At 34.0% G+C, this 20304-nt stretch overlaps 3 protein-coding genes and 1 pseudogene across 8 annotated transcripts; 3 read left to right on the top strand and 1 right to left on the bottom strand.

The window, feature by feature from the left end:
* The first annotated feature begins 4070 nt into the window (after positions 1-4070).
* On the top strand, positions 4071-4857 carry LOC130810928 (G-type lectin S-receptor-like serine/threonine-protein kinase SD1-13; annotated as a pseudogene).
* A 93-nt stretch (positions 4858-4950) lies between these two features.
* Positions 4951-7372, top strand: LOC130810927 (G-type lectin S-receptor-like serine/threonine-protein kinase At4g27290). The gene is made up of 8 exons (XM_057677048.1): positions 4951-5461; positions 5543-5659; positions 5741-5899; positions 5931-6128; positions 6289-6526; positions 6608-6720; positions 6804-6872; positions 6969-7372. The coding sequence occupies exons 1-8, from the start codon at positions 4951-4953 to the stop codon at positions 7319-7321; spliced, it is 1758 nt and encodes a 585-aa protein (XP_057533031.1). The 3' UTR covers positions 7322-7372.
* Positions 7373-8518: 1146 nt separating this feature from the next.
* On the bottom strand, positions 8519-9758 carry LOC130810012 (uncharacterized). Its single transcript, XM_057675914.1, has one exon. The coding sequence runs from the start codon at positions 9707-9709 to the stop codon at positions 8729-8731; it is 981 nt and encodes a 326-aa protein (XP_057531897.1). The 5' UTR covers positions 9710-9758; the 3' UTR covers positions 8519-8728.
* Positions 9759-13052: 3294 nt separating this feature from the next.
* On the top strand, positions 13053-19447 carry LOC130810011 (uncharacterized). Of its 6 annotated transcripts, none has more exons than XM_057675912.1 (7): positions 13053-13237; positions 13323-13543; positions 14245-15278; positions 15396-15609; positions 16775-16857; positions 18749-19176; positions 19262-19447. In XM_057675912.1, exons 3-6 carry the CDS (start codon positions 14346-14348, stop codon positions 18824-18826), a joined length of 1308 nt encoding a protein of 435 aa, XP_057531895.1. In that variant the 5' UTR covers positions 13053-13237; positions 13323-13543; positions 14245-14345; the 3' UTR covers positions 18827-19176; positions 19262-19447. The 6 variants fall into 6 exon arrangements, with proteins under 6 accessions (XP_057531895.1, XP_057531892.1, XP_057531893.1 ...); XM_057675909.1 differs by having other exon boundaries at positions 13070-13237; positions 18720-19176; XM_057675911.1 differs by having other exon boundaries at positions 13071-13237; positions 14245-15290.
* Positions 19448-20304: the final 857 nt, after the last annotated feature.

Below are 20304 nucleotides of genomic sequence, written 5' to 3'. Positions count from 1 at the left end.
GAGGTTAAACATAACACTTGTCATCATTCTAATGGTTCACAAATTTAGAAAAACATAAAGAAAAAAAAACTAAAACCAAATTAAAAAACAAAAAGTGCTCCTACTTCCAGCCCCATTTCCGTAACCAACCCCATTGCCACCACCACCATCAACCTAACCAAATCCCCTCTGCCGCCACCCTACAACGTCCCCTTCCCCTCCCCTCCCCTCCCCTCTTCTATAAGATAGTGGTTTTGGTCTCATGATGGTAATAGAGGAGAGAGAAAAGAGATTTAAGGGCTCGGGAGCCTCGAGCAGCGCATGGGTGGAGTGTGTTGGTCGCCGTCTCATGGCGGTAGAGATGGTAAATTAAGTTGGTGTAGGAGGTGGCAGTTTCTGGGTCCTTGGGTTCAAGTATGGTGGTTCTTAGTGGTTTTGGTGGATGGGATTTAGATGGGTGGAGGAAGAGGAGGGGGTTTGGAAAAGCTCAGTGGTGAGACTACGTTGCTTATCGTCTTAGGGCGGTGGGTGTAGGAGGTAACCGGCCCAGTGGTGGATTTTTGGTGGTGTCGGTGGCTAAAGGGAGGTGGTTCAATGGTGGGAAGTAGGGCAGTCCTTTTTTTTCAAAGTTTTAAAAAATTAAATTTAACTTGTTCAAGTGGTTACAGGACAGACTTTAAAATTTACTTGTCATCAAAGTTTGTATTTTAAAATATTAATTCAAAGTTGAGATTTTTAAAAATAATTTTCCTTAAATTTTTAACCAACAAGACAGAAACGACATTAGCAACTGTAAAATATTCTTATTCAGCAGTAGAGCAATGCAAGGTGACTTGTCTTTTAGATGTCCATGATAGCAAGTTATCACTAAGAATAACACAATAGTCGGAATTGGAGTTGCAACTATCAAGACAACCATCCCAATCTGCATTAGTATAAGAGGTAGGTGAAGAAGTAAAATTTGAAGCCTTGTGATGAAGAGTACCCTTTGATATATAGAATTATTCGACGAAAAGCATGCATATGAGAGTCCATAGGATTATGCATAAATAAGAAAAGTTGTAATGCTTAAAAATAAATTTTGTCTAGTGAAAGTGAGGTATTGTAAGACACCAACAAGACTACAGTAGAATGAAAGATCTATATGGATCTGTATAGTGAGCACTAAGTTCAAGTTTTGCGTCCACTTGTTGGGACATGATTTTTATGAGGTTATGTTGGCGCAAGCAATAATTTCAATAGAATATTTTGACTAGGATAAGAAAAAGTTCATTGCAATGTTTGCTGACAGTAATACCCAAGAAATAATAAAGGGACCCAAGTTCTTCATGGCAAACTCAGAGCTAAGTTAGTGACTGAATTATTATCTTAAGGAATTAGGCGGTAAAAGTAATATCATCCACTAAAAGAAAAAGAAAAACAACACAAGGACCTTACTTGTAAATAAATAAAGAGTTATCATAAATACGCTTAGAGAAACTGATAGTAGATATGAAAGTTGCAAACCAAGCTCCAAGTGTAACAAGCGAAAATTTATAAATAAACATTTGTAAGATTTATTTTCAGTGCAAGTGTAAAAATAAACTCACTTATTATTTATAACCCTTTTTGAATATTCTTTGTAAGTCAAGAATCACTAATAAATAATACTTAAATTTATTTTCAACAATAAACATCGGTTAGATTTATTTTCCTGAACAAAATTAATTTTTTTTTACAAATTTTAAAGCACTTTTCGAGTCTCACTTTTCTAAAATGTCACTGATATACTCAAACACAGTATACATTACCATCGCTACACCTATCAGTGCAATTCTTTATGAAGAAGATGATAAATGATGAACACAAATTCAGATTGGAAAAAAAAAAAAAAATTCAGTGTCTAATGTATAGATTTTACTCCTATTTCTTAGTTAGTATTAGATCTTGAACGGCTCAATAATGTAAGATCTTCAAAGGTATGCAAAGTCTTATTCTCAATTTCTTACTAATCTACATAAGTGCTATTTTCTTTAATTTCAATTCCTTTGCTGTTTATAGATTAACTTAATTTTAAAATTAATGTACAACTATATTTTTTGAAACACAACTATCTTTTTTTAGAAAAACAATGTAGGCCAATTTTATGGAGTAATATTGTCTAGGAACACTCAACAAAAAACTTAAGCTGATTGTTGAAGCCCAGGATATATTATATACTCTAATACGCCCTCTCACACGAGAGTCTTTAGGCTAGAGTGTGGATGCGACATAGGCCCTTCTCATACCTAACGCTTAATATTTACTTTAAATGAGTGGTGGTTGAAATTTGAACCAGTGACTTTTTATTACTCTGGCTTTTGATACCATGTCAAGGAATCACTCAACCAAAAGCATATGCTGATGGTTGAAGCTGATGGTTGAAGCCCTAAGATATGTTATATACTCTAATAACTACACAACTATCTCTTTTATAAACAATTTAGCTGAAGCTTTTTGTTAAAGTTGTTATTTTAATATGGTCTCAGAGCTTATATGACAAAAGTCATGGGCTCGAATCTTATCAACCCGTCATAAAGTAAAACATTTACCACCATATAAGAGGAGACCAATGTTGCATCTATACCTTTAGCCCAAGACAAATTCTTGTGAGAGACGGTCTTTTTGAGATACCATCTCTAATTGGGCCGGCTCATTATATATTTTGTAAAATATTGTAAGTTGACATTAAGAATGATGTAAATATACATTTAAGATATTGAAAGTGGACATTGAAGATACGGAAAATAAGCATTAAGGATAATGTAAGTAGGCATTAAGAATACAGTAAGCAGACATTAATCTTTAATGGGTTAGACTTGAGATACGTCTCACAAGAGACTAACTTTTAGCCCAATGGGCCCTTGTGTAAGGGTGCCTACGTGATAGAATATATATACATATCATAAGATTTCAACCATCGACTTAAACTTTTAATTGAGCTGGTTTCTTGATAGAGTCAGATCCTCTAATGCGCGTCAAACTTAGATCTCTCTTCAGATAATATAGGTTGAAACTCTAAAAGTATCGATAGTTTTTTTTTTTTTTTTTTTGAAGTCTATACATAAGTATAGACAAGAACATGTATAGAAAATATCATTTGTATAAGCATGCTGATGAAAAGTTGAGAACAAGCTTGTGGAATCAAACCAATTGATTTATAAAATTACTCATTTATAATTTTCTAGCCAATTGGTAATGAAAACGTTTGCCAAAACCGATACGATGCTAAGAACAATACAAACAACAATGAACAAAACAACGTTTGACAATGTAAGCTAATCAAAAGGACACAAGGATTTAAGGAGGTTCACCCAATGATGACTACGTCCTCCGTGGTGTGTAGTTCCTTTTTATATTATATCAAGAATGAGTATAAACAACACTTCTAAATGAAGAATTACAATTGAGCAAGAGATAAAAACAAAAGGCTATGTGTTTGGCTTAGGGGTTGTGTTTGATGTGTTTTATGTGTGAGTATGAGAGCTCTATTTATAGTACTAGGTACATGAATATGAATAGCTCACTTGAATAAAAAGTTAATATTGAGTAATGAATACTATGAAATAACTCTAAGGATCTGAAAGGTCGAAAACAAACATCCCATGCATATCAGAGAATCTGCTCGACCGGATCAGAGAGTTCGCTCGGTCGAGCGAGCAACAGCTACATTCTGGAGCATTCTGTCTGACCGCTCGACCTACCAAAATGACTCGCTTGGTCGAGCGGGTAGGTCGAGCGACCTTACTGCTTCCTCTGTCAGAATTTTGATCGAGCATACAATAAATCAAACCCTTTCATTTTCTTCATTAGTCTTCATTAACACCCATAATTCTTCATGAATATTCTCCACATAATTACATCCATTTAGTTTCCATCAACCAAGAGTCACACACATGAATTCATCCTTTAATGTGCACTCAAGTCACACATGCTTATTCATAACAGGTAAAGACTCAGACCAGAAACATTCAAACACTATGAATAATGACTCACAAATCAGAGATTGAGTCCTAAAGTTTGTAGATCATAATCCATATGTTCTCCGAATTTTAGCTTGTACTATGATATATATGGCTAATGCTATGTACACTTCTCTTCTGTTTCTGTCCATCTCTTCTTTGTTTTTTAGTTTAGGCCAAGCAGATATTAGTACCACACAATTTCTAAGAGACTCAGAAGAATTAGTGTCCTCAAATTCCATCTTTGTACTGGGGTTTTTTAGCCCTGCTAACTCAAGTGATCGGTATGCTGGGATCTGGTACAATAGGAATGAATCCGATGATCTTGAAGTCGTATGGATAGCTAATAGAAACAACCCAATTAATGACAATACAGGAGTGCTCCAAATATCAGAAGATGGTAATCTTCAAGTCTTAAATGGAAAAACAACATCTTTTGGTCATCAAATCTAACAGCTAATAATGATAAGGTAAATAATCTAGTTACTCGTCTTTTGGATACTGGAAACCTTGTATTACTTTCGAATTCTAGTGGGAATATTCGCTGGCAGAGTTTTAATCATCTTACAGACACATTACTACCACTTATGCAACTGACTTTTGAGGAAAATGTAAACAAAAAGAACCAATTACTTGTGTCTTGGAAGAGTGGTTCAGATCCATCAAGTGGACGTTTTACTGCTGGTATTAATCGTCTGTGGCCTTCTGAAGTTTTCATATGGGATGCTGGTCGGCCTTATTGGCGATCTGGACCTTGGAATGGACATGTGTTTCTAGGAATCCCGAGTATGCTCTATGATCTTGAGGTAAATGGATTTCGTTCTGAAAATGATCATGGAAGATTTAGCTTATTTTTTTCTTCGGGAAATTTAACAGCTGCTTGAACACGTTAGATTAACTTCTGATGGTAAGTTGATTGTTTTTTTTTGGGATGATAGTGAAGCGAAATATATAGTTAGTTGGCAGTCTTTAGAATCTGAGTGTGATATCTATGGAAAATGTGGAGAATTCGGGAGTTGCAACTCGAATAACTCAAATTTGTAGTTGCTTGAGGGGGTTTGAAGCAAGAAATAGCCAAGAATGGAGCAAAGGAAATCGCAGTAGCGGGTGTGTTAGGAGAACACCATTGCAGTGTGGCACTCTAGGAGGCAAACAAGACGGATTTCTTAAGTTAAGTAATATGAAAGTGCCTGATAATTCTGATTGGGTGTACGCGGATAATGAAGACCATTGCAAGAGTCAGTGTTTACGAAATTGCTCGTGTTTAGCTTATGCTTATTATTTTGGTACTGGGTGTATGGTATGGAACACAAGTTTGATTGATATACAAGAATTCTCCTCCGCTGGTGTTGATCTTTTCGTTCGTTTAGCTCATTCAGAGCTAGGTAAAAACCTATACATTCCTCTAGTCAAGACAATTCTTTTTTCATCTGTGCATCTTTTTCGAGCCGAGGGACGCTTTGGCGAACTTTCCTTTAGGGGGTATGAGTTGCCGCCTTCTTTTCCTCCCCAGATCCTGATTATAGTTCCTATAACCAGGATACACTGGGTATAATGATGATGATGTTTTCCTGTTTTTTTAGATGATACTTTATCAAGTGGCAGATGGAAAGCAATCCTAGCTATAACACTGGTGCTGGGATTAGTTGCGTGTGCTGTCATAACGTGTTGGTTATGGAGACGCAAATGGAGACACTCTGGTAACCATTTTATTTCGGTGATGTGTGTTTTTTGTATATGCTGCAGCCTGTTCATACTCAACCGAAACATATCACTTGTAGCACGAAAGAACAAGGCCATTCGTAATGAGAGACAAGTGTTCAACATCAATGATGTGAAAATACAAGATTTACCATTGCTTAAATTTGAAGAATTGGCAGCTGCAACTAATAACTTTGAAGCTTGTAACAAGCTTGGACAGGGTATATATATATGTGTGTGTGTGTATTTTACTTCAAGGAAGACTTGAAGATGGACAAGAAATCGCTGTCAAGAGACTTTCGAGATTATCAGGACAAGGTCTAGAAGAGTTTATGAATGAACTGGAAGTTATTTCGAAACTCCAACATCGGAATCTTATCAGACTGCTGGGCTGTTGTGCAGAACGAGAAGAAAAAATGTTGGTTTATGAATACATGCCGAATAAGAGCTTGGATGCTTTTCTTTTTGGTCAGTTCGATCTATAGTCGTCGTTTAATATCAACTTAGATCTTCGTATAACATTCATACATAAATATGAACTTATTTTGTCGTATAGATTGTGTAGTTCTTTGTATAGCACCAATTCTGACATGAAGTTCACAATTTTTTCTGCATATTGTGTACTCAGATCCTGTACTTCGGAATAATCTAGACTGGAAGAAACGCTTGAATATTATTGAAGGAATATGTCGTGGCATCCTTTACCTGCATAGAGATTCAAGATTGATAATTATTCATAGAGACCTTAAACCGAGCAACATTTTGTTGGATGAAGGTCTCAATGCTAAAATATCTGACTTTGGCATGGCAAGGATATTTGAAGCCAAAGAAAATCAAGGCAACACCAAAAGAATTGCTGGTACTTTGTAAGACTTCTTTTCTCATAACTACTTATTTGCACAAATTTTTTACTTACTCATTTCTCATTACATTGGGTCGAGATGCAGTGGTTACATGTCTCCAGAGTATGCTATGGAAGGCTGTTTCTCAGAAAAGTCAGATGTGTATAGCTTCGGAGTACTGCTCTTGGAGATCGTAAGTGGTAGAAAGAACACAACTCTGAGATGATCAATCGTACTTTAGCCTAATAAGATACGTAAGTAATGCATTAAGTTACTGTCAGGCTATGACAATTCATTACAGAGTCACCCTGTGGGCCCACTCGCGTGGACACACACGGGGCACCTGTGGACTCTGGCCACAAACCCACGGGTAATAAGCGTTGACTTACATACACACTTGATGAGGCCCATAACCCACTAATTTAGTGATGTAGAATCTTCCTCACATGTGAAATATTTCCAACAGTTACTTGTATAAACTCCGTTTTGATTACTGATATTGACAATGATCAAAACTTTCAGGCAAGTATATTGCAGAATGAGGGGAACTTTCTGTCACTGATTGATCCAACAATCAATGAACCATGTTTCCAAGGGGAGATTTTGAGGTGCATTGAAGTGGGATTATTGTGTGTTCAAGAAAATCCTGAACAAAGGCCCTTACTTTCCACCGTCATTTCAATGCTTGATTGTGAAAGTAGGGAACCTATTTTCACCCAAGGAGATAATTTGTATCCTCCAAGGTTTTCCCAAGAATATGACCAAGTATCTACTTCAGTGAACTTCATCTCCTTCAGTTCTTACATTATTGGTCGATAGCAAGATATATCGGGTATGATGATGATGCACTATCATACACATTCATGACATTAAATCTAGTGGATCACAATCTATTATATATGTACTTGTACAATTAGTTATACTAAGAAAAAAGTAATCTTATTATGCTAAGACTTGAATTATATGTGCTATATATTCACATTATCCCATGTTTGCTCTCAACTCCACTATGTAAAATTTGAGTTGCTCTTGTGAAAGATCTGTCTACTGGTGAAACGATTTTAAAATAAGAAGTTTATATGCTTATAATTTGTATTATTAGGCAATTTAACCTATATATAAGGCGCACCTCATAGCGAAACCGTCTCATACTGAGAATGTGTCGCACAAGAATTTGTGGTGAAATTTATAGTCTGTTAGTCGGTTTAAAAAAAAATAACATAACACTTTATTATCCTTAATGTTGGTAAATAGAGCTCAACTAGGCGGAATTTATACTTTATAAATTTTTGATGTACACAATATTTTTTTTGTGGTTAAAAATCAAGTTGTCAATTGAGATTGAAAACATCACATAAATTAAGAAGTTTAAAAGAGAATAAACATCACATAAATTAGATAAAACAAGAATAGTTACATTTAAAGTTATCAAGATGAAGATCTTGCCTATGAATTAATTATGAGATAGGATGTAATTAGTAAAATTGTAAGATCATCACAAATATTTAGTCATAAATATTCTTTTCAAAAGTTTGAAATTGTTATAAATTTATTTTAACCCAAAATTTTACTATTAAAACGAAAAACAATCAATAGTTAATCTATTACTCAACATCAATAGAGAACTTTATTGGTTCAGATTTAAAATAAATTAGCTGGTGAAGGATGATGAATAAAATAATAATTATAATTGAGACTAAATTTATTGGTTCAAATCGGATCGTTAGATGGCTTGATTATATAATTACGTTTTGATCCTATTTCTAAAATTTTAATTTAATTGAAATCGTAAAATTTTATCAATATTATTGAGATTCTATTTACAATTTGAATGGTTAGTCTGTATTTTAGATTGTAAAATCTTATATCAAAATTGCCATGATGAAAAGAATGGGTAATGAAGACATTTACTAAGAGTGGGGCATCAAAGAAAAAAATAAGATTAGTCATGAAACTCATGATCACTTGAATAATCTTATTCCAATATTTTCACAAGCAAGCTTAAACCAACAAAGCTTCCACACAATAAAACCTAAAATAAAATAAATCAAAATTTTGAAGACTTGATCTTTATCCCATTAATATTACATAAATAACTCAAAAATCCCAAAATATTTGTTACTTCCAAAAAAACTAAGGGAAAAATATCAAACATACAAACATACAAAAATACAAAATACAAAATACAATCATTCTTTTTACATGCACAAACAAATAAAATAATATTTAAAGGAAAATAAAACAATCCAGGGCAATATGTGGATTATTAGCATCTTCATTTGGCATCAAATCCATATGATCTTGGTTTGGACACAAATCTTCCATGCTCAATTCCTTAATTTTTGAATTTACACCTTTTATAACATCTTCTTTTTCTTTCTTTACCATTAAATTTTTGGACCTACCATTTCTCCTCATATTATTATTATTATTATTATTATTATAGTTTTTCCTTGGACTTGGAGGTCTAACATTTGCACCATGATCCTTCCTCATTGATGATGAACACACACTTCTTCCTTCACCACTAACCCTTCTACTTGAAGAAGGTGACATGGGCCTAAAATCTCTACTACTTCTCGAAACGGGCCGATTATTGGGCTCAAATTCGGGCTCCCTACGAAAACTCTTTTGACGGGTTAAATTACCCGGTGAGCTACAACGAGGCCTCTTTTGGGCTGTTGATCTAACAACTACCCTTTGTGATTGTTGATTGGGTTTTCTTCCAGGGGAGAATTTAGGGTCGAGTCTGCTTCTTACGGGCAAAGAAGTTCTTCTAAGATTAGAAACCCTAATCGGAAAATATTCGTTTTTTAGTAGTTGAGGATTTTCCTTAACACAAGACCAAAGAAATTCATTTGAAAAAGATTGATTATCATCCGATTTTGAGCTTAAAATCGAAGACGACGAAGATACAAGGGAGGAAGATAAATTACACGAGTTCGAGCTTGAAATCGAGCTCGAACTCGTAGGAGGGTAGCTAGTTTTAATGGTTAAAGGAGATGATTTACAAGACAAAGAGGTTTTTGGAGGAGAAGAAATAATGGGCTCTTGTGAAATTACAACCTTTTCTTGTATTCCTAATTTAATAGGAGTAATTGGTTGGATATCATTATTATTTTCATTGCATTGGCATTTGCATTTTTGATGATTTTGTTGTTTTTTGCATGTTTTTTTGGGTTTGCATTTGCTAATGCAAGAACCCATTTAGAAATTTTATGTATTTTTTTTGGGGGGATTCGAAATTGAGAGTATCATTATCAAATGGGTGATATTGGTTGCATTTATATATAAAGGTAAAAGGTAAAGTTGTTTGTTTTTTTGGGGTAAATTTGAATTAGAATTGCCGGGAAGAAAACCGTTGAGCAACGGTTATGAATATTGAAATAAGGTTTATAGTGATGGATTGTGTAATCATTTTTGTTTACCTTTTGAGATGTATAAATATAAATAAATGGCGATATTAATTAGAAAGTGGGGTCTAATGCTTCCATTAGCTATGTTTTGTTTAGATAATGGTGTAGTTGGTGGATTGCTTTCTTGGAAAAATAGGTTATTGTATATTTTTAGTTTTATTTCGGCATATATAGATAGTTGGATGGTTAAATTCGCTAATATTAGTGTTAGGTAGAACTTATTTTTTTAATAAGTTATTTTTAAACAAGATATACTCTTAACTGTGTGTCCAAATTCAGCTGATCAAACTAGCTCTCTGTGGGGAGGAGTTAATGAGAATCAAACGCGTATCTCTTCTGGAAAATATAGTATTTGTTGCCACTATCCACTTAAACAAGATTTATCATTAATAATCCAACCTTTCACCAGTTTATTTTCTAATAATCTAACATTTGCCTTTAGTGTGTTATCAGCATATCCTATAAGTATGCATGACAACAAATTAAGGGTAAATGTTAAATTAATAAAATATAATTTAAAGTGAGATTATTTACGGCCGATGGGAAAAAAATTGGGTTAATAATTTCAATTTTACTTTTGTTTATTATTGCAATAATAATATAAACTTGAAATAGTGTTTGTTTTAATAATAAATACATTGTTTACTATTGACATTTTGATCAACGAGAAAATGCTTTTTTTACGAATAATATTGCTAGCAAATGGTGAAAGAACAAACAATTTGTAGTAAGGAAGACAATGGTAAACACTTGATTTTCAAAAACTTGATAGTACTTAGGTCATATGTGTGTGATAACTATTTATATGGGTAAAGCATAAGGCCAAGCAGATCAAATGACAAGAGTATACAATATATCATGGGATGTGAGCTATTAGTTTAAGTTTTTGGTTGATTTGATTCTTTGTAATTTTATTTGAAGCCAGCGTGACAAGATGTCATGGGTTCGAATCTCAACCGGCCACCCCTCATTTAAAGTGAAATATTTAGCGTCGGATATGAAAAGAGCATGTGCTGCACAATACTAGCCCAAAGGGTTCTCATGTGAGGGGGCGTGTTAGAGTATGTAACATATCATGTGGTATCAACCATTAGTTTAAACTTTTGATTGAGTTGGTCCTCACTTGTTCTAATAATTGTAATGAATTAATAACTCATGCCCTCTATTTATAGAACAAGTAGCATGCTTTTGTTCCCCTAATTTGAGTGAAAACTCACAACCTTTAAAAGTTATGCCCAATTTTAATGATACGACACACTCATTTGACAAACACAAGAGAAACATGCTTGTGCTTGGACGAGTTGCTAAAGAAAACAACTTGTGCTAATAGGAGCACTTAGCTTGCTCAAGTGAGCATCTCTGTGTGAAATGAGCAATCTTTCTCGATGACTTGTGGTTCGTTGGATGGATATCTATATGATTAATGATATGATCAATTGTGTAAAGCTCATGATAGCAACAAAACCAAAAAAAGTATAAAAAAAGATAATTATTTTCTATTATCTTTATATCATCTATCATATTAGTATTAAGCTAGTGATTCCAATTCAATAAGTCTCTTATTTCGTGATGAACTTTTGGTATGAAACCTACATAGTCAATACAAACCAATGTAAATAAAGGCTTGTTGGGCCGAAGATTGTATGATGAGAAGTAAGAAGTTAACCTCTTTTATGTATGTGACACAAATTTTGTAACGCTCATGGTAGTAATAGAACTGGGAAAAGTATACGAAAAAGATAGTTCTCCAATTTGGCCTCTTAAATGCGTGTTTTCTTACTCTAAAGTCACAATCATTTGATTAAACCCGTCAAAGGAAGTTGGGGAGGTTGATTTCTTCATAAGAAGATCATCACAAATTTCTACGGTTCGGTCCAATAAACCATGTAAAAAGAACTTCTCACTTTCAAAGATTAAAAATAAATATTAAATATTTATAGATAAAAGATAAAAGTACGAATATGGGTTTTAGATTCGAAGTATAGATTCTTTAGCCATCAAATTTTTGTTTTGTTTTGTATCTAAATAGTAAATGTTCTAAACTTTGATTTCGTTATTTTTGTTATGGTAACATTTAATTGTTTATTTATTTAATAATTGTTGTTGTGAAACTACTTAACTACCCTTTGACTTACCGTTGACCTTGACTTTTAGTCAAGGGCTTTTCTGACTTCCCGTTCAGTTTGCTTAACCGACAAGTAAATAACATCCTTAAACCCTAAAATAACTACCCACTACTGACCTCTCCACCACTACTATCCATCACACCCATGATGACCTACTCTCTCCCAGAAATAACTTCTTTACCACTATAAACAGAGACAACCAACATCATTTACCCCCTGAAGAAAGATACCATATCGAAACTCTGCCAAAATTTCTACTCATCATCTTCTTCGTCAACACACCAAAATATAAACAATTAATATCCGAATATCTACATTTTTGGGTTTTTCGGGAGATCACCCCCGGACAAGGCTAACGTGTTGTGTTGTAGGACTTCAGGTCACTTCCACGGAAGGGTTACATCTCACTTCCAATTTGTTGACGTTGACTTGGATAACACTTTCACTTTAGGTATTTTAAGTGTTTCTTTGCACTTCTTTGTTTCCATACCGAAACAATTTTGATACAAATCAAAACTAATTCATAATTTATTTGACTTTTAAATTTGTATGAGATTTACGTAAAAAAAAAGGAAAGATTACCTAGAATAATCTAATTTTTTCATTATTTTCAACAATAATCTCACCCATTGATTAACTATGAATAATCTTAACTTTAGGGGTATTTACCTAGAGTAAACTTCGGTGATCCAATGACCTACTATAATAGGTAATTCACTAAAAATGTAAATTGAAAATTAATGTAAAATTAGAAAAAAAATTTGAAAATTTACATAAAAAATTTCAAACAATAACAAAATCAGAAATTTTTTTAAACATTTTTTTAACATTTTATTTTTATTTTAAGAAAATTAAAGCTCTAGGTAAATACACTTTAAAATTGAAATTATTAATAATTAATCAATAAATAAGATTATTAATTATGAAAAATTAGAATTATTTTAGTTAATTTTTCCAAATATAAATAACAAATTAAAACAAATTAAAACACTTGGAAGTCTTGAACTATAAATTTGTCAGTCGTACACAGTACACACTGCTATCGCCACGCCCAGTACCTGCCGGTAGTCAATACTCGCCACCCATTCATCTCTTTGATCAACCTTTGCCCAAATTTTTTTATTTTTTGATTGCTATAAATTTTCGGGTTTTTTTTTTTATCATCATTCAATCTTTATGGGTTTTCTGCATTTGTAAGTTAATTATTTTGAATCTGTCACCAGTTATTATGAATTATGCATGTTTTTTCATACATTAAATTTCTTGTTTTTGTTCCAGGAACTTTGTAATGGCTTCTGCAACTACTTGATTGCTCCATTCACCGGCTAACCGCACACCGAAACAACGTTCACCGTGAATCGACTCGACCCTCGAGCCTCAAGTGGAGGTTGGTAAGTTCCTGCCTCTGCCTGCTACTGCTGCCGGACGCTCGAGAGTCAAGCCTCACAGGAACCTCCAATCCTCCACCAGACGTCCGGAATTGAACCAGAACCACCACGGTATGTCGGCACCACCTTCTTTGTTTGAAATCCAAAAATTAGGGTTTCTATATTTGAAACTTCAATTCAATTACCACTCAACTTTTTTTTTTTTGTTGATTTTCTTGATTATTTTCTTGAAAAATCATGTTGTTCTTTGTTGAGATTAAATTAAATGATAGAAAGATGAATAATTTTTGGGTAATTATGGGTTAAATGGGTGGATTTATGGGCACCGTTATCCGTTGTTGAGATTGTTATTTTTTTTTTTAGAAAAAAAAATGAATATTTACTAGTTATTGACAAAATGTGAGACTAAAGCTTATAAAATGTAAGGGACGAGTATCAATGGAACTTTCTCTGTATATATGTCTAATTGCATGATTTAAAAATGATAAACTATTCTATATACCTTTTGAATTTTGCATCTAATTCTATTTCTTATAAACATGAGTAGCAACCAGTAATCAGTAAACATTTTACAAATGAAATTCTGCTGAAATTTTCGCAAAATTATCTTAAAATTTCTTCTATATGCTGGTGCCACCAAGAAGCTTGAACCCTGGAGTCCCTGACCACAATTATGCAATTTTTCTTCTTATTACATTTTTTAAATTTTAGGTTTTTTGGGGCTGTATTTATGTATTTATGCTTCTGGATTGCTGTAAATTGATCGATGTTTTGCAAATTGATTAATTGGTGATTTTTTGTGGATTATGTAGCTTGTTTCTGCAATCACTTGTGGATATTTGAGGTTTGAATTGAATATTGTTTGATAAGAAGGGGAGGTAGATAAGAAGTTCGAGGGATTAAACTGGTAACCATGGATAAGGATACATTTGAAGCTGCTGATTATGTTTTAGACATGGTTGAGAATAAGAAAAGGCGCAAGGGTGGAGTTGTTTTTGATGGTGTTGAAAATGATAGATTGGATGATAATTATGTGAAATTTATGGAAGATTTATGTGAGTTTGTGGTAGAGAAATGTGTTGTGCAAGATTATGATGATGATGATGGTGATGATGACGACGAAGACGATGACGATCCATCATATAAGGAGTTTTTGAATCACTTGACGGTTCATGGGAAAGCGTACAAACTTATCAGTTCAATAAAAAATGGAGTATTGTTTCCGATCATATATGAAGCTGAGGATGAATTACCTGTTGTAAAGAAGAGGGGAACTCCACAATCGAAGTTGAAAACTTCTGATTTTGGGACTCCAAAATCGCACAGTGATGATTTTGTTATTAAGGATTGGATCTTGGATGTGGAGGGTAATCAGAGCACAAGTCCTAGATCATCTGGTTCTCGAATGAACGTATCTGAATCAGTTGATATATGCTATGCAACCTTTTTATCCGGTCTTCATAGCACAAAAGAGTCTGTGTACTTTGAATATGGGAACAATCGAATCTATTATGAAAGTGAACTAGTGACGCCTCAAAGATGCTCTACATCAACTCAAAGACAACTGGGACGTCCTCCAAAACCCTCTAAATCGACTCAGAGTCTATCACTCCCACCTCCACGATCATCTAAATCGACTGGAAGTCTGCCAACGCCAACTCCATCTACAAGACCATCTAAATATACGAAAACCCAACCAACACCACCTTCAATACCTTCTACATCCACTCTAAGACCACCTGTCCCGCCTCGAAGCCCATTTACACCAACGCAAAGACCACCAACACCGCCTGTTAAAGATTTTTCCACTCAAACAAAACAAACTCTTACAGACAGCCACGTTTCGGTTAGTGCATCTGTGAGTATTTTGTCAATATTCAGTACATCAGGAGAGTGCTTATATTCTGTTACCTTTGAAATTCATTTTATTTCTCTATTGTCTTTATGCTTTCACGTAAACTAGACGAGTAAAAACAAGAAGGAACTTGAAGAATTGAATCGGAGGTACTTGGAAAAGTTGTATGCTTACCTTAGAAAGCCCTATGATTCAAACGAGTTTGAGGAACTTGAGATGTTGTATTGTACTCGAAAGCGTAAACTAGTTCACCGCGAATCACGATCCGGAGGATCTTTCAGGGAGGGAGAGATGGGTAAATCTTATCTAGAGCATCATCCTGGTATGTATCTTGCTTGGATTATTAGGATGCTTATTTCCTGTCTTCCCCTACTTTCACTGCAGCATAAGAAGGCAATATTCATTTGTTCATGTGTTTATTTTATTCAGTTGGTCAAATTAAATGAAATCATGAAACATGCAACTTTTCACGTTATAACAAGTTCCTGATTGTTTTGGTCTGCTACATCAGCGCTAGTTCAGTTCTTTCAGTCCTTAGAAGTACTTTAATGCCTGATTTTTTAGTTCTTTTTGCTAAGCTCGAGTGGAATTTGTCTGTTCTAGTCTTTATTATTATTGTTGTGTCGTCGGAAACAACCAACAAACTCGAAAAATCTTACTTTTGTCAAAAACTACCTAGAATATTTTTTTTGTCAAAAACTACCTACAAAATTCATTCTTTTGTGGTGGTGGTGGTGGTGGTTGTCGTTGTCTTTGTCGTCGCGGTCGTTGTGGTCGTCGGAGTCGTTGTAAACAACCAACAACCTAGAAAAATCTTACTTTTGTCAAAAACTACCTACAAAAAATTATTTTTTTTCAAAGACTACCTTCTAGTGGTTACTGTTTATTATCAGTTAGAAAATCTTAAAGGTTGAGATGGAATATTATAGGAATGAACGGAGAATGGGAGAAGGAGTGACTGGTTAATGGTTCATGTGGTTGACCCTATTGTTTGGGATACACTGGGTAAGATGATGATGACGACCCTATTGTTTGGGAATTGGGAGTAAGACTTTGGCATTGTTGTAATCACAATATAAAAGGATCATCACATGATAAGGATTTCAAATTTATGGAATTTTTTACTCTCCAGTAGGCATTTCAAAAGACCAGAACTTTATATCGTTGAGTTGAATTACCTGTTATAGCTCTGAAGACTGAAATAAAGAACCAAGCTTGAAAACCTAGAATAGACACCATTTCATTACCCCAATACCAAGAGACTTCTAAATAGCCGGGCTTTGGGGGTTCATATGTATGGAACCTTATCCTTGTGATAACAAAGAGGTGTTTCTATTGATCATTGATTGTATCATACCAGCCCATTTAATTAGATAAGCCATTTTACTATATTTCGTTATAAGATAAAGAGGAAGTAATTTGTTTTCATGCTGTCTGTTTGAACATGCTTATTATCATTGCTTCTAATATATCCATCTTGATGTCAGATCTTGAACAGGAAATTAAGAAAGCTTCAAACGATTGTGGCAAGCACTTAAATCTGCTACGAATGTTTGATATGTATATTCAGGTATCATTTTTCTTGTGTGCTTTCCCCCCCTCCTATTATTTTCCAAACTCTTGTGAAGCTGACCATGCACTTCCTGGAAACAAACCCCTCTAATTTACTGTGTGCTTCCCCTTAGAAATTAAAATTGGTATATATACAAAAGATGCGTGGTAAAAGTGGCCTAAAAACGAAAACACATATACTATGTAAGGAGTACTAAAATGGAAAACTGCACTGCAGTATTGATTGTATTAAGTCAGTAGAGGTAATTGCGACTGAGATTACCTTTGCTCATACTTCGATAGCATTTTTCTGTTCTCCCTCTGTGAATCTTTTTTAACAGATAAATTATGTATTAAGGCTCAAAGCCAACTAGCCAAGTCCATTTGGAGAAGTACAATATATGTAGAAAACATGCTGATGAGTTTAATTATATTTACTATTTTGTGAGAAGTAGTGGGGCAGGAGACAGTCTTTTAGGGAGTGAGGAAGTATAGTTTTCTTTAACCTCTGTTGATAATATGCTAATCAGGGGTCAAGATCAGGTGAAGGTGCTTCTAGTAGAATGATGGAAAGGATAAATTTCTGTGATATCTAAACACTAGTTTGAGAAGCATACGACTAGTTCAGTTGTTGGTATTCAATAGGGGTAATGTTATGCAAGCTTGTTTTCAAAAGGTTACATACAAGACTAAGACAAAGGAAAGGAAAAGGATAGGTTATGTTGAATATTTTTTTATTCTTTTGCTTTTGAGGACTCTTTTGAGGATGAGTTGTCCTACTAATCGATGAAATGATTTGATGATGAAGTATACGGTTAAAGACAAAGACTTAGATGGAAATGGGATGGAACAAGTGATGAATGAAGGTATGCATGATAATGGATGGTTACATAATGTTTTTGGGAGCGAATGTTATTTGTTTAGAAATTGTAAGGACGAATGGAAGCACTTAGAATTGGGATGTCTAATGAAGGTAAATATGAATGTTTAATTCCTTCTACTAATTAACCCAAACTTATATATATAAATTAAAGTTCCAAATTACTAATTAAATGTACCTTTTGTAAAAACACATAAACAACAAATTAATTGTATTTGAAAACATAATGAAACAAAGTATGTAAATAACATGAGAAAAACCGTAGCTTCTGATGATGAAAATTTCATCACAAAGGGAATGACATGGTACATTTCTTGAATTTACACTCCAACTCATTTTGATTACCATTTTTTAGTACCAACAATCAAACATACAGTAAGGCTTTTGTGATGGAAACTTTATTACTAAAACAGAAAATCTTAATGGCACTATATATAGATCTGCTAATATCTTGGTTGTCTATTGAGCTTCAATAAATCTGATGGCCATAGGAATATACTTTGAACAGCACCTACTCTTTGTTTCTAAAATAGACCTTGTTTATGACCTGAAGATAACTTTTCTGAAATGGTAGGATGATGCTTAATACAACAAAACTGTAACAATGAAACATTAATGAAATGATAAGAAAACAAGTGCAATAATAAACAAAGACACAATCTAAAAGAATCTCACAGCCGCAAAATGTAAACGATGCAGAAACAGAGGGCATCTAAACCCAGGTGCTCATTCGAGCACTTCTTCACCGGCAGCCCCTGTGCTTCTGTTACCGTCTGATCAGTTTTCCTTGTTCGAGCTGGTCACTGCCTAGTATGAGTATACCATGGCTGTGAATCTTTGTGACTCGCCACACATGCATCATCATCATCACTACACTTCTCCTTAGTTCCCGAACACCAAGATGTCATACCATGCTGCACACTCAAGTCACTAAGAGTTTCTAATTGTTTATTGTAGTCCATTGTTTGATATTTCTACAGTTTTGGTAATTATTTTTGCAGCCTTCTGACAAAGGTGTTTTTTACATCAGAAATTTGTTCCTGCTTACCTTTCTCCGCCTTGGAAGGATTCCAAGGCCATGTCGATTTTGCCTAGATCGCCTCCATGATGAATAAGTTGGTTCCTATCTTCCTGATGCTCCCTTTAATTTTCATCAAAACTTACAAAAGTTATTCTTGTTAAGGTGCTTAAGTATTTGAAACACCCATTTTGTATCAGTTTGTTCGGCAAACAAAGGGTTTTAACTTTTTTCATCAGCTTTTTGTTCGTTGTTACCAACAACAAATATTCACGTGGTAAAAACACACATCAGATCTTCTTCCTCATTTCCCTCAAATTTCAAAACCCTAAAAAAAAGGTCCACTCTTTCTTTCCAAAAACCAACATTAAAGAAGCTTTAATCCCTCAATTCATCCCTCCTTCCAATTTAGCATAACAAAAGTGTTGTGGGATGTACAGGTACATTTTTGCTCACTTTATGCTCTGTTCTTTTCTCTCTAAATTTTAGGGTTATATATAATTTCTTCTCTTTATACAAATGCAGGTCATAAATTTGCAAATCAATACTCTTCTAAAACATTCTTAGCTGATTAAGGTACTAGTTAGTTGATTGTATTACTTAATTTTGTATATTTTTAAAGTATAGTTGTTGATGGTGAATGTAGATGTAAATGTTTTTAGAACTTGATGTTTATGTTCAATGTACTTGTTTTTGTCATGAACTTGATAATTATGTTGATTTTATATGTATTTTTGTAGAAAATGGCATCATATCGTGTTACTATACTATGTTTTATGGAATGGCTCAATTCGAACAAGTAATTAGGAATGTTGAGTATGTTGGTGGTAAACTTAAACTCTTTGTATGCAATTCGAACATGGATTTGAATGAGTTAAAATTTCATATATGTTTTAGGATTAGAATTGACTCAACTATAAGTACTGTTGATATAAATTTTAAGTATGGGATGAATTGAAGTTCTTAGCCTATCTCATTGAGGATGAAGAGGCATTAGAGGCAATGCGGGAGCATTCAAAGTCTACCCTTATTTCCTCTTTGGAGTTGTATGTAGAAGGGGTAGCTTTAGGCAATCATAATGTGATGACATTAGAAACAACACATTTTGAATGTAACTTCATCTATTCCTTTCCCTGGACCTATGCTTTTTTTAACCCAAATAACTCAAAATCCATTTGTTCCATTGTCCTCTTCTCCTCCAAGTGAACCCCTTCAAATTCAAGTTTCAAATTATGTAAGGGTAAAGTTAGGAGCAACAAATGAGCAGTTACCTTGAGAGTCTGATAATGAGAGTAATGAATTTGTTTAAGCTTCTTTTAAGGGTGATGTAGGTGTTGATGAGGATGCCGTTGCCAATGACTTGACTCTAGGCAAAATTTCTACAATTGTTCCTCTTATACCTTATGCTCTAGTTCTTCCTTTAGATTAACATATGCTCTAGTTCCTCCTTTAGATTGATTGATGATCTTTTAATTCTTTTAATTCACTATTCATAAGTTACAATCCATCACCGGTTAGGGTTTTTGTTCAGTTCTTATACATAATCTTTTATTGTTTATTCATATATT

This window comes from Amaranthus tricolor, chromosome 4 (assembly GCF_026212465.1).
Source record: "Amaranthus tricolor cultivar Red isolate AtriRed21 chromosome 4, ASM2621246v1, whole genome shotgun sequence".
In the NCBI taxonomy this organism is placed as follows: Eukaryota; Viridiplantae; Streptophyta; class Magnoliopsida; order Caryophyllales; family Amaranthaceae; genus Amaranthus; species Amaranthus tricolor.
Note: the sequence above shows the minus strand (reverse complement) of the source record. Positions and strands in the feature narration are given on the sequence as shown.